General features: G+C 46.5%; 1 protein-coding gene across 1 annotated transcript in view; it reads left to right on the top strand.

Annotated features, from left to right (window-relative positions):
* AstCC (Allatostatin double C) overlaps nt 1-14373 on the top strand; it is a 257675-nt gene extending 243302 nt beyond the window's left edge. The window contains exons 2-3 of the mRNA XM_050172716.3: nt 6714-6915; nt 13873-14373. Of these exons, the coding sequence (XP_050028673.2) occupies nt 6714-6899 (186 nt within the window). The 3' untranslated portion in view covers nt 6900-6915; nt 13873-14373. The remainder of the gene's footprint in view (nt 1-6713; nt 6916-13872) is intronic.
* Nucleotides 14374-14681: the final 308 nt, after the last annotated feature.

The following is a 14681-nucleotide window of genomic DNA, read 5'->3' as shown; positions in this document are numbered from 1 at the left end:
AACCTCGAAACTATTTTCTCTGCTCATTATCCATATACACTCATTAACAAATACAACGGCTCTTTGTACGTTATTGTAACGTACACGCATCTCCAGCACCGTGCACACCACGATCTGCACCTTAGGGGACAGGTCGCGCAAGTCGTCTAACCCCTTCGCCAAGCGCTGGACTAGTCCTGTCCCTTTTTTGTTTAGGAAGTCATTTAGCCCACCTGCTACTACGACAAGGTTACGTCCGTGGACATTTTCAGCGAGTTTTGCTTTTGCTTGCTCCATGACAGAGCCCAATGTCCGTTCTGTGAATTTACGTACCGCCACTCTTTTGTCACCTTTCACCCTCTCCACAATTGCCTCTGAGCACCTAGCCAGGTTTGATTTGCCGGCGATAATCACTCTTTCACAATGTCCTACTGCTGAGGCCCCTCTCTGCTTCCCTTTCTCATCCTTTTCTGTGTGATTTGGACTTGGCACGGGGCATTGGCCGCTGCGTTCCTGCTTTTCCTTTGTCGCCGCATCAAGGTAGGCTCAGCTCTTTCCCGCTACCCCCTCCCCACGTTGCGCGCATGCCGCGTGTTTTGTTGACACTCTCTCTCATTTCCCGTCGCCAGACTGCGTTCCATTGCTGCGGCCATTCACGTTCACGATGGCAGCACTATTCAGCTTTTCCTCGGCTGCTTGAAGTCTTTTTTTCTCTGCCCAAACGACCTCTGGCGGAGACAGCCACCTTGGCTGGCGACGCGGACCAAGTGGCCTCCAACTACAACTGTAGAGACTTGGCCACAACTCGCGATGGAACGACGTGCGCCCGATATCGTCGTGCTACATGCGTCGACAGAGCCACGCCCTGCACTCTCCTACTTGAGCACATCGCGTCCTTAGAGTGACCGCCTGCAACCTAAGGTTTGCCGATGCTTCCTGACGACTAACAGGTCTGAAGGAAAAGGCGCTACTGACTGAAAAAAAAATTGCCTGCGCGAAAGTTTACTGGCTGTCCTACAGCAAAACTCAAACTTTTTCAACGGAAATAACATCACTGAAAACTGAGCGCACCATCGGAACATCATTGCGGATAAAAGATCTCCACCCATTTCTTGGGGAGGACGACGGACTTCTATGAATAAGACGACGACTACCGCACGCAGTAACTCAGCCTAGCGTCAAGAAACCCTGCTGGTTCCTGGCGCTCAGAGCGGCTCTGCACATTTCATTGTATGCAATTATTCCCGCAGTGCTAGTGTATCCACCATTAAAACTATAACCTTTACCTGCCAGACCTATCATCTAGAAAGAAACTCGCCAGGTTATTACTGTTTCACAAGATGTACTATACTAACCCAGAATTAAAAAATGACCTTTCTATGTCACCTCCTTATGTTTCATAGCGAATCGACTACAACGTCAAGATATACAAGTACCAAGTTGCCACACGAACCTTTTCTTCATTCATTTCTGCACAAGACAGCATCCGAATGGAACCCCCTCCCCGCTTCGGTCGCCAGCAATCCGTTTACTCATCCTTTCAGAGTCACACCATCAGGCTTTGAGAGTATTTTAACTAAATAAAATAAATAAATAAATATGGCCGTGGCTTAGCTTGGTTAAGCCTGGTGATTGCGAAGCAATAGTGTTTTATTCTCGGATCAGCTGGTAGTATGGTTGGTGGTAGTCTTGGGTTATGCTAGTGTTACGGCTTACAGTGAAGCACCAGCACGTCCAGGTGCATCTCGGACTTGAGCACGCCGTTGGCGAACGCCCGTATCGAGCTGAAGGACGAGAGGTCCAAGTAGCGCATGACGGCGTTCTCGATGCTCGACACCCGCCGAACGTCGGCGGCTGCGAGGAGGCCGCTGCTGATGTCGCGACACGCGAGGATGACTCGGGTAAAGCCCCTTAAACTTCGTAAAGTAGTGCCACGCTTTGAAGAATGCCGCCCCCTCCTCGAGCGCTCTGCCCGAAGCCGACGCCGCGTCGCTATTGGCCTAATGGCATCACGTGGCCCCTTGCACCGGCTTCGTTTGTTTACAGTCGCGCTTCAGTGCCATCTTTGCTCGAGAAGCGGCGCTTGTTGGCGGCATTCCTTCCGTTCCTATTCTGTGTTTCGATCTTGTGAACGCCTTTAAGGATATCTTGTGGCAAGTGCGACGTCGCTTCACGTCATTTTCTGTTACCGTGACCTGCTGCGCGTTTGGATGCCAATATAGTTTTAGCAAAGGCAAGAATATGTTCGCGATACCGTCCGGTAAGCGCAACGCGTTAAGGAGAAAGACATGGCTTCACCGAATCGGGAGGGACAACTTCCGACCAACTTCCTCCGCGCGACTATGTGATGTAAGTTGTGGCTCTCTCAGAGTATTGTATGTGCCAGGCTTGCGTATTGTGCTGCGGGCAATAACGTAGCAGATATTGCACAGTTCACTGTGCATGTTGTCATTTGTACGCACGCTTTAACATGATTTTTACGCAACGTCCGCTTTGCTTATATGCGCACTACGTGGTCGTGTTAGTCACATTTGGTGCGCTTAATCGTTTTGAACGCCAACCGGCTTGAGTTCGCGGGCACGCGAGGTTGCGTGCGATAACGTGATTACGAAATCTTTAAGATTCAGCGCAGTCCTTTTGATAAAATTTCAGTCTCGATCATGAAAACGCCTCAGGAACTCTCTGCCTTTTGTGGTTACTTACTAGCCTTCTTTAGATAGACTACCTTTGTTTGCCACATTTGTTCATGTTCCTCGTTGGTGGTCGCCCGGTGGATTTGTGATACAGAGGCACCGATGAAAAGCGTGCGTGCTCTCCCGAAACCGTGTTACGCGGTGCGTTCGTCGTCGAGCGACCGCATCATAGGTAATTGAGACGTATGTGCTAATTCGCGTGCGCTTTAAAGTGTGCAAAGCTTAAGATGCGGCGGTGGAGCACTCGCAAAGAAAACGTGCGGTCGCCCGCCCGTTCCCTGGCTGGTTTAGTCGTCGTTCGTGCTTAGTCGTTTGCTCGTTCGTTCGCACGCTCGTTTAGTCGTTTGCTCGCTCGTTTAGTTCGCGCGCTCATATAGTCGTTCGCTTGCTCGTCTATGCCACTATTAGTTTCTACAGTCACTATGCCTAATTGAGACGCGCTCGCTGCAGGACCCTTAGGCTGGTGCGTTTATTTACGCAATGAGACAATAAATGGTGCACACGGACTTGTGACTGCAAAGGCAAATCTGTAATGCATCTATGTGAAAATAAACTGTTGACTTGCAACTCGAATGCCGTTTCATATCATTTTAACCTATGGATAAAACATCGTTTCACTTGCCGCAATTTCGGCCGCGTCATGGCGGGGGGATTCTTTGCGCGATCATGACTTCACTAATAAAGTCATGTCTCGCAAATGTTACTTCGAAGGGAGTACAACCGTCCTGAATGCATGCACCTCAGTGCAACTCGGTTCGCGACAAGTACGTCACTTAGTAAACGGACGAACCAACGCACGATGAAGTGTTATTCGTGATAAGTCATTAACCTGCAAAAATTACTGAAGGCCACAGTGGTCTTGTTTGAGATTGAGTCAAGCATTGTTATCGCGCTCCCGCTTCGCGCACGAATGCTAAAAAACTCATTTTAATTCCTTGCCTACGCACAGTCCCGACTCGATGATCGGCCGCGGTATTTCTGTCGGCGTTGAGACACGAGAAACATAATAGCACCATCGCCCACCTCTGAGGCTTTGCGCGCGCTTAGATTGGCAAGCAAGCACGTTGGCGGCATTGTAGCTTGTAATACACTTTCGAACCTCCAGAGCAGTGATCTCCGTCAGCCTTTGTACGTCATAGCTGATACGCGCCGCGAATTCACATGGTAAGGGCGGCGCGGATTCTTTAGGCTGAGGGCTTGCTGGAAGCCAAGAGCTTGTCATTCGATGGTAAACGTGTTATTTACGACCATTCGCAACAAGCTCTTGCGCCACGCCCTTGACAAATGTTGCGTACCTAATTGTAGGGCACGCGATACATTCGCAGTCGTCAACGCACAGCGTTAACACTCCTTCAGATACTTTTTTTAAGAAATAGTTATCAAAAAATGAAACAAAAGCTGCCGTTACCGAATTTGTATAAGCATCCGACTAGAAATTCTATGCTGTACACGAAGTTACGCGGAGCTGGAAAGCCAACGTGAACGCCTAAAGAGCACTGCCTTGCTATGCGTGCATTCACTCTGCGAAAGGTCGTCTGCTGCGCTCGAGCAACGTAGGCGGCGCCATGGTCGAGGAGGGAGCGTGAAAGAGAGGAGAAACGAGGAGGAGTGAACGCGGAGGAGGAGAGTGGCACTACTTTACGAAGTTTCAGGGGCTTTAGACTCGGGCGCCGCGCCGCGCCCCTGGTGAGAGGAGCGGGAGTTAGGCCGCCGTTGGTGGCTACCGCCTCGCCTCGCGACGGCGTGAGATGGGGCCCCGTTTTTACACAGCTGGTGTGACGTCACTCTAGGTCACGTGGTGTGACGTCACGCAGCGAGGTCACGCTAAAGGTCAATGGTGCCTACCACCGCCTCGCCACGGAACGGGCTGAAGTGCGACCTAAAGTAGTATTGCTTCGCAATAAAATTGCTATTACAGTACAGGGGCGACCATTGCCAGAGGGAACACGAGAGACCGTCGCAGCGCTCCGCCGAGCGCCACCACTGACGCCTCGTGAAGTCTTGGCGGACGACTCACCACAGCAGACGACACCTCGGAGTTTTCGCCAATCGCTTTGATTGTGCCTGCGTCGCGAGACTTCATGAGGCGCCGCTGGTGGGGAACTCTGCGGAGCCATACCGTGGGCACAATGTTTCTACTAGCAGTGGCCACGCCTGTACGTCAAAAACCATCTTTTTTATCAAAGACAAAAAGAAACGCCAAACAATTTATCTTACAAACAAAGAGACCACACCAAGGCCACCTCTTTTAACGGGAAGAAACAGGTTTGTCAGATCAGTCTAGCCCCCATCGAAGCCCAAATGAAAACAGCTCACGTGCGAAGAATTCGTTTGAATGCTACTGTATCATGTGTACAATATATACATCGCATACCAGGTCTTGGACGCAACAAACCCAGTTTCAATCAGTTTAGCCCACGGACATTGAGAGTTGTCTCCATTGCCAAGTGTCTCAGTTTCCTTTTACACCTGGTGTTTGATCTGCGCAGTGTTTATCAGTGCTGTTTTTATTTATCTAAACGTACGCCGAAGTACTGCGTCGACGTAGCTGAACAACACAAGCATGAAAAGTGTTCTGGACTAGTAAAGAAGTTATTGTCATGCCGAAACCAGCGATTTATACTAGAACATATGTGTGTTGCAACATCCTTTTTTTTTTTTCACAGCATCGACAACTACGCGAATGTTCTCCAAATTTGTGCAAGAAAAATAATAAGCTAGCATTTTGACATGTGCAGACCATTCTCTAAAGCCTGTAATGATTTTCTTCTTGCAAATGGCTAAACAAAACGGCTAAAATAAGCAGCAAATAATAGCAGCGAAATGACATGTTCCAGTCCGACAGAAAACTACGCGCCAACATTTATTTTTTATATGAGCCGTTCACTAATAATTACAGTCGAGCGCCTCTACAGTGGATGCCTCTTCAACTGAATGACATTTATGAGGAAATAATAATTCCCTCTCTTTTCTACTGAGATCTGTGCGGTGCAAGATCTTTACGACGAATTAGCCTGTATAATGAATTATTTTGGAGGCCACAAATACTTTTTTATCAAGGCGATTGGCTTTATTCTAGTTGTGCTGTGCGTGTACCCCATTCTTACTCCCTTAGTATGCTTCCCACGTTCAAGTATACTAGCAGAGAAAGAAAGCGCGCTGGGCAATGCGAGGTCGACAGCCTTTTCCAGATCTAATTGCATCATAGCCACACGGCTACCAAACGTGTCACAGTACGGCAGCCTGCCACAGTACCTTGTCATGCAGCTGCCAACCCCTCTACGTACTGGAACTGACACATAAATTCTGCGAATTTATCGAACATTGAAGACCAGCGAGAGTCGCCACAATGTGAACTGCATCTGCATATTTCGCAAACATTTCTCTAGGATCCATAAAGTTTTATACTATAAGAACACTAAATCGAGTCTCAGTCACCCCTGTGTCCAGAAATGCGTCTTAACTTGAAGCCCACGAGTGACATGATTTAAGTAACGCCTGAAGTGAATGTGCCCAAGGAGCTCACTGCGTTTCATTCGGCGCGTTCACGACAGGCGTCATTTAGATCAAGTCGTGCATGGGCTTCAAGATGCATTTTTGCATATGGCCATCAGTGTTCATCATCTGTTGCATCATCTGGCACCATTCATCATCATCATCTTCACCATTCTCTGGCAAGAGAATGGTGAATTCGCCTCAACTTTGACTTTCCGAACGACCTTCTAGCTTTTGGCATTACCATTTCTGAAGATGGTTTTCCATCCCAAATTTATTGCCCGGCAGCAATTGCGCCTACGAGTCACCGGTTTTTTTTTTATTTATTTTTTTTTTACGACTAGTTTGCTTTACATGCGCTATGATCCCTTTACCGTCACGTTTAACTCCGAAAGGTCGCTGTCTACTGACTGCACGCAGGAGGAGCGTGCATGTAGATAAAAACGCAGATAGATGTTATTAACTACTTCCGCAAAGCTATTTCTGATAAAGGTAAGCTTGTCTCGCTCATCAGTTCTGACCACGCGTGTCGTTCGCTCTGCGCAGGCGCCGCCGCCGAGCAAGCGGTCGACGATGCTGCTCAACAAGTTGATGCAGCCGCTGCTGAAGGCCTTCAAGTCGGACGCCGAGGTGAGCTACGCGCCCCCGATGGAGCTGCGGCGACGAGGCGAAGGGAAGATGTTCTGGCGGTGCTACTTCAACGCCGTCTCCTGCTTCCGCCGCCGGAAATGAGGAGCCGCCCCCGCTGGTCGGTTGCCTGCCTCCTGCCGCACGTGCTTCTCGCGACGGCTTTCTTTTCTTTTCCTTCTTGTGGGACAGCGAAAAGCGTGCTTATTTTCCTTTTCGGCTCTGTTTTCAAATGTCGAGCGAACAGGTTAGCCTCCTCTCGTGAGCTGTAAGAAACGTCATTCTTTATATTGAGAATGTGTCGTCTGGAGACTCGAGGCTTATTGGGAATTCGGGCGCATGAGTGAAAGACTCTACAGGTAAGCCAAACGCCCACGGCGTCCTCAAGTGCGTCGCGAAAGCGGCGGAATGAAAGAAGCCCTCGCGTTCCGAGATTGCGGGGCCTCGTGGCATGCTTTCAATGGTGCTAAAAATGCTTCCCACTCCGCCAACTCACTCTATCGACTACAGTGTATGTGTGAAGAGAGAGAATGTGTTTGTGAATGCGAAGGGTAAGAGAGAGAATGGAGCCCCGAACAATAAGAGACAGGGCTATTGGTGTGCCGCAGAAATGAGCGCATCGGAACCTTCAGGTTGACTTCCCTACAGTTCTACAATTGATTTCATACTTTCTGCCAATTCCAGCATAGTGCAGGATGTAGAAAAGTTACGTAGAGTAAAGTGCAGTGATCATAAGTTGGTGAGGTCTAGGATTCACCTGAATTTCAAGAGAGAAAGAGTAAGATTGGTCAGGAAGAAGCAGGCCAAACTAGATGTAGTAGGGTTACAAGCAGACAAATTCAGGCTGGTACTTGCAAACAAATATGCAGCCATACAACAGAGAGACGAAGATGACATAGAGGTACTGAATGAAACCGTAACTAGGCTAGCTTCAGAGACGGCAATTGAAGTGGGAGGCAACGCACCAAGGCAGCCAGTAGGCAAGCTCTCCCAAGTAACAAAGGACCTAATAAAGAAACGGAAAAAAATCAAAGTGCCCAACTCAAGAGATTAGATAGAGTTCGCGGAAATGTCAAAACTGATCAAGACGGTGAAACTAAGGGATATCCGAAATTATAACGTGAGAAAGACTGAAGAAGCCCTAAAAAATGGACGCAGCCTGAAAGCAGTGAGAAGGAAATTTGGCATAGGAAAAACCAAGATGTATGCACTGAAAGACAAGCAGGGTAATATCAGCAATCTCGAAGGTATAGTAAAAGCAGCGGAAGAATTCTATACTGACCTGTACAGTACGCAGAAGTGCCAAGATACCTCCATTCGAAGCAGTAATGAACAGGTTTGCAGAGACTCCTCCTATAACTAGCGACGAGGTCTGAGGGGCCTTGCAAGACATGAAACGGGAAAAAGCGGCAGGAGAAGATGGAAAAACAGTCGACTTAACCAAAGGTGGAGGAGACATAATGATTGAAAAACTGGCGGCTCTTTTTACGAAGTGTCTATCGACTTCAAAGGCCCCAGAAAACTGCAAGATCGCAAATATTATACTAATCCACAACAATGGGGACGTTGAATCATTGAAAAATTGTAGGCCCATTAGCTTCCTCCCAGTATTATTTAAATATTCACAAAGATAATTTGCATTAGAATAACGGCAACACTGGACTTAAGTCAACCAAGGGAACAGGCTGGCTTCAGGAAGGGATAATCTACAATGGGTCACATCCATGTGCATAATCAGGTAATCGAAAAATCCGCAGTGTACAATCAGCCTGTCCGTACGGCTTTCATAGATTACGAAAAGGTATTTGATTCAATAGAGATACAAGCAGTCGTAGAGGCATTACGTAATCAAGGAGTACAGACCGCTTACGTAAATATCTTCGAAAATATAAACAGAGATTTCCCAGCTACCTTAATTCTACACAAAAAAGAAAAGTAGGAAGATATCTATACAGAAAGAGATCAGACAAGGAGACAGAATCTGTCCGATGCTATTGTGCTGCGCGCTTGAAAGAATGAATTGAATTAATCGTACTGCGTGCTTGAAAGAAGTATTCAAGCTATTAAACTGGGAAGGCTAAGGAGTAAGAATCGTCGGCGAATATCTCAGCAACCTTCGGTTTGCAGATGACATTGCTCTGTTCAGCAACACGGGAGATAAGTTACAACAAACGATTGAGGACCTTAACAGAGAGAGTGTAAGAGGGGGGTTGAAGATGAATATGCAGAAGACAAAGATAATGATCAATAGCTGGGCAAGGAAACAAGAGTTCAGGATCGCCAGTAAGCTTCTAGAGTCTGTGAAGGAGTACGTTTACCTACGTCAATTAATCACAGGGAACCCTGACCATGAGAAGGAAATTCACAGAAAAATAAAAATGGGTTGGAGCGCATACGGCAGACGTTGTAAGCTCCTGACTGGAAGCTTACCATTATCATTAAAAAGGAAGGTGTACAATCAGTGCATTTTAGCGGTGCTCACATATGGTGCCGAAACTTGGAGACTGGCAAACAAGCTTGAGAACAAGTTAAGGACCACGCAAAGAGCGATGGAAAGAAGAATGCTAGGCATAACGTTAAGAGCGGTTTGGATCAGAGAGCAAATGGGTATAGCCGATATTCTAATTGACATTAAGAGAAAAAAATGGAGCTGGGCAAGTCATGCAGGTTATATAACTGGTGGACGATTAGGGTTGCAGAATGAGTGCCAAGAGAAGAAAAGCGCAGTCGAGGACGGCAGAAGACTAGGTGGAGCGATGAAATTAGGAAATTCGCGGCCGATAGTTGGAATCGCTTGTCGCAGGACAGGGGTAATTGGAGATCGCAGGGAGAGGCCTTCGTCCTGCAGTGGACATAAAAGAGGCTTATGACGATGATGATGATGATGATGATGATGATGATGATGATGCAAGTAAAAGCTTGTGACTCGGGCAACCGAAAGGCGGAAAGGAGGGGGTTAGGGTGGTAGGGTGTACAAAGCAGTATACGACTTTCATAACTCTGACATCTATGAATACGACCGCCTCCCATTCGAATGGAAGAACTCACTCAACTTGTTTCAGAAAATGATGAATGTGGTTCAGGAACCGTTCATTGGCCGCTTCTGCAATGCCTTCGCGGATGATATTATTGTTTATTCTAAAGGCGAGCGCCTTCGCGAACAATACCTGGCACATATCCTCGCAGCATTGTCAGAAGCCAACCTAAATGTCAATTTTAATAAGAGTGAATTCTTCAAGAACAAGCTAACTTTCTTGGGACTAGTTCTGGATGGCACTACGAAAAATACAAAGGAATAATCAGTGGCATGCATTGCAAAACGTGTGAAACCTTTTGATATTCACTCACATCGCGTGTTCTTGGGGTCGGCAGGACATCTTAGAGCATTTACCCAAGAGTATGCTCTGAAAACTAGGTGTCTGACTAGACTAACACAAGCAGACATACTATTATGTTAGACGGATGGCTGTGAGGTATCCTACAAAAAGGTGGTACGAGTTATCACGTCTGATCCAGCACTCAGACTTCGGGACATTGTTCTACCATTTGAGCTTAATACAGACGCCTCGAACTACGGAACGGGATCGATACTATACCAGTGAAACGCAAGCCAGACGAATAATCGCAAATTAAGTGTATATATAATTGGCTATCACAGCTACACACTTAACAAGGCGGAAGCACGATGGTAGAGGAGGAAGTTCCGGCCGTTTTAAAGGCAATTTGCTGTTTCCGTTTCTAGATGGAAGGTACCACATTCAAGTTGCACACAAATCATGAGGCACTCACCCACCTTTAAAAAATGGCGGAGCCGTAAGGAAAAGTCGCACGGTGGGTCAGCGATCTTCAGCAGTTCGATTTTGAAATGAATCACTATCCAGATGCTTCTTTGAAATATGAGGATGCAATGTCCAGATTCGGCTTCATATGTTTATGCACAACACGAAGCAATACTTGCTGCCAAATATTGGAAAGCACCTTAACCTTTATAAAAGGCACAGAAAGGTAGGATTGCATTGCCTCTAACACAGGTCCCAAAAATTGTGGACCTTTACCACAATTCAGGTGATCATGATGGTTTTTGGCGGACCTAGATGAAACTGACGAAAACGTTCACATGGCCCTGCATGAAAGAAGACACGAAAAGATACGTGCAGTCATGCCACAAATGCAAGGTGAATAAAGTAACGTTTATACAACCAACTCAACAGGTGGTATTACCGAAGCACTCGAGCGCACCATATGAAGTTATTCACATGGACTTCACTGAACTCCGAAAAATCTGAAGGCATGAAGAAAACGCAAGCATTCCTGTTGTGTGTAGATGAGTGCACGAGAATGGCGGCAGCAAAACAGGGGAAGGAGGACGCCAACAGTGCGATTTCCTTTTTAAACCGAAAGATGTTTGTCAACGTGAAAGAATTAGTCTCAGACAATGGGCCTGCCTTTCGACGCCATCAACTTAAGGAATGGGCCGAGCGAAGTGGAGTTACTACACCCACGCTTACAGCATATCACTAAGCGGCTAAAGGGCTAGTTAAGCGAGCTATTGGTGACATCAAACAGTACATAAATACGCATCCAGACTTCCCAGGTGGATGGAAGTGCTGCCTTAAAGCAGCGGTAGTTCATCATAACCGCTTCTACACAACAGCTCTGGGATGCACACCGCTTTTTGCAGCTACAGAGAACTCAACCGATTCACCAGCCGACACATCTCAAGGAGTTCGAGCATTACCGCGACAGAAGACAGAACAAACAAAGAGGAGCGAATTACCGTGAAACAATGACAAGGAACTTATGTAAAAACCAAAACCAGAGCGATACCAATAATAGAAGTTGGATACTTGGTGCTAGTGAGAATAAGGCTGTTGAACTCAGGCTGAAATCACAGAGGGTCATTCTCTGTTGTCGAAATAGCAAGCCAACAGGACATCTTAAAGACCGTCTGGTTTGTAGGCCCCAATGGCACCGTTGAACTATCCTCTATAACAAACGTCTTTAAATAACATCCCAGGAGGGATGAAAACAAGGGCAAAGCAAGGGAGTGAAGCGAGCTCAGGCAGTTGAAGAAAAAGACAAGACGGAATTCGCAGTAAGAATGCTGAGGGGAAGCAGAGAATAAAGAAGTTAGATATGGTGACACGAAGAGTATTTTCTTATGTACGGGCTTGTTACAATCATAAATAAGGTGGTCGCGCAGCCTGTAGTTGAGATGGCCGGGTTTGAATAATGTAACGACCACGTGACAATGCTTTACCTTTTCGCGCGTCGTCAGTGTTACCAGCGGTGCTCCGCCTACATTATAACGACAACCGGCCTGTTGTGTGCAATAGGTAGAAGTCAAGGGAAACGGAATCCTCGCAATAAACCGGCCCAGGTGCGCGGCAGGCGCATTCGACTGGCATCTGAGCTTCTTTAAGCTCGAGCAGGTGGAGCATCGTTGTTTAAAGCAATTAATGTATTGCAGGTTGTTTTCTCGATATCACTGCACGTTTTGGATAATAAATACCGATGCGTTAGAACGTAAACTGCAAACTACATTTGGCGTCTTATAATGTGGCGTGAAGTTTGCATTCATTGCTGAATTAATTATATGCGGCTTTTATTACGCTTTTTTTTTCAGACATCTTTAATCTTCACCCATTGAAAACGTTACTTGGAAGAACATTTTACTAACACACTGCGCCTCCACTTTTCGGAAAACAGAGGCTAGTATTGACAAGGCTAATGTGGGCCTGAATACAAACACCGCCATGAACTTATCCCGCAACACCAGACGCTCAAGTAGTTGCATGTTTCAGATAGTGGCTGCGACGCCGGAGGAATGCTTTCTTACTAACAATAAGTATGGGAAGATTTAGCAGGCCCATCAGATACACCTAAATGCTGCTGATATTAGAGCGCACCAGCTCAGGTCGATGTCACTGCATTTCCTGTATATAATGCATCTCTCTCTCGTTCCCGCTCTACAACTATGTACGAAAATGCGCACAGCCGAAAAGCCAATGAACAATCAGAAGAACGAAAACCTGCAACTATAAAAACACTCCCTTAGAGGAACGTTTTCTTGTTACAGAACATAAATGCACTCTTGCTCCGAAGGTTTGTGAAACTTGATGTCTCTGGCTCCGTAATTTCCTATTTTCCATTTCTACGTCCCTGTCTCCTTTCTGAAGAGTAGGCAGGCGTTGTGCCCCTGCCGGTGATAGTTGCCACCCTGCTCCTCCTCGCTTTCCCTTTCCTCTGAAGTATATATATGTTTTCAAACCGATTGAGGTTATAAACAGGGATAAGGTGCCTCAGAAAGGCTGGCGAGCCTTTCTGAGGCACCTTGTTCCTGTTTATAGCCTTTATACCACAGTGTGCCATTCCATCTGTCAGCCCCTTTCTTGATTTTGTATTTCAAACCGATTAATAACAATAATAATAATAACAGAAGTGGTAGTAGAAGTAGTAGTAGTAGTAGTAGTAGTAGTAGTAGTAGTAGTAGTAGTAGTAGTAGTAGTAGTAGTAGTAGTAGTAGTAGTAGTAGTAGTAGTAGCAGCACCATCATAGACTGAGAGTGATAGCGCTGGCATGCATAGCACAGAGTGTGTGGGTGTGGTACCAAAGGTGTTAAAAAAGGGCTGTTTTCTTCACGAGTATCAGAAGTGTTAGGCATACCTCAATGAATTAGGCGATAACAAATTTTATTTTTATGTTAGCTTCGTAAATTCTGTAGATTGCACGGACATAGGTACAACTCAAATCGATTTTTGTCGTATGTTTAGGTCAAACATTTATATGGGGTTTTCGGCACATTGCATTCATGTCGACATTCTGTTTGCACTTATCAAAAACGGCGCTTTCTGTGACGCCATTCCAATGAGTTTAACCCTTACCAACTCGCCCAAACGTCAATTTTCTTTCGTTACATTCTGATTGAGTGTTACAATATTTTACACTCGCTGCTACATAAATTTTGGCGGCCACAAAACAACACTCCTTGAGACTTTTTTACGTTTTTCCCCAGGTTCTTCACCAGCCGTTCATAGTGTGAACTTCATTACCTTCTATTGTTTCTTATCGTTCGCAGGTCCAGCAATGTCCGGATGCCGCCTCCAGCGAGTTATAGGTTTCACGACAGAAGAATGATGGCTGTACCTAAATGCCTGCGAGCAGGCAATAACTGAGCTCCCCCTTTGAGTTGAAGCTCCCAGAGTTGAGAGACAGCACTACGCAACCGGTTTTTCAAGTCTACTGAATGCGAGGTTCAAAACTGGCCACCGAGTGGATACGCAAAGGTGGCTACTGCACCATACTTTTCATTGGGTCCGCAAAGTGATTGGTAAAATTCCTCCGAACGTGGTGCGCGACCCCGTGCCCGACGTGGATTCATTATGTGCTGGCGTTCGGTCAATGTCATACGTTCGCGCCACCTATGCGAAACAGGGCTGTAGTGCTGATGGCAGCATAATCCCCACTGAAAGTATAGGCCACCGATATATGTTCTTAATACAATGTGACGCATGTATAACGGCCTATTTTGTGCCGGTATTGAAGCTTTCAGTATTAAAGTCTCGTTTTGTTTTTCTAAGTTGCTCAAGCCTCTAGTTTTTGTTGTTTCTTGTTAACAGCTCCCGCCGTTGGCTCAACCAGAGCAAGCACAAGAATCTGTCACTGTGAACCGGAGTTTGAACCGGTATGGGTGAAGACGGGTGCGATATCTTTAAAAAATCTACATGGGTCCACGTGCACCGGCAGCAAATTAAATGCGACAACGCAATCGCACGGCCTTGGATGCATTCTATTTCGCGTCAGAGTGTGCTCGGTATTCTTCAATTGAAAACTCCATAAGATAATACTAGGATTATATCGTAATATTGTCAAACGACAGTGACAGCT

The sequence above is a fragment of the Dermacentor andersoni genome, chromosome 3, assembly GCF_023375885.2.
Source record: "Dermacentor andersoni chromosome 3, qqDerAnde1_hic_scaffold, whole genome shotgun sequence".
Taxonomy (NCBI): Eukaryota; Metazoa; Arthropoda; class Arachnida; order Ixodida; family Ixodidae; genus Dermacentor; species Dermacentor andersoni.
This window is presented reverse-complemented; position numbering and strand designations above follow the sequence as displayed.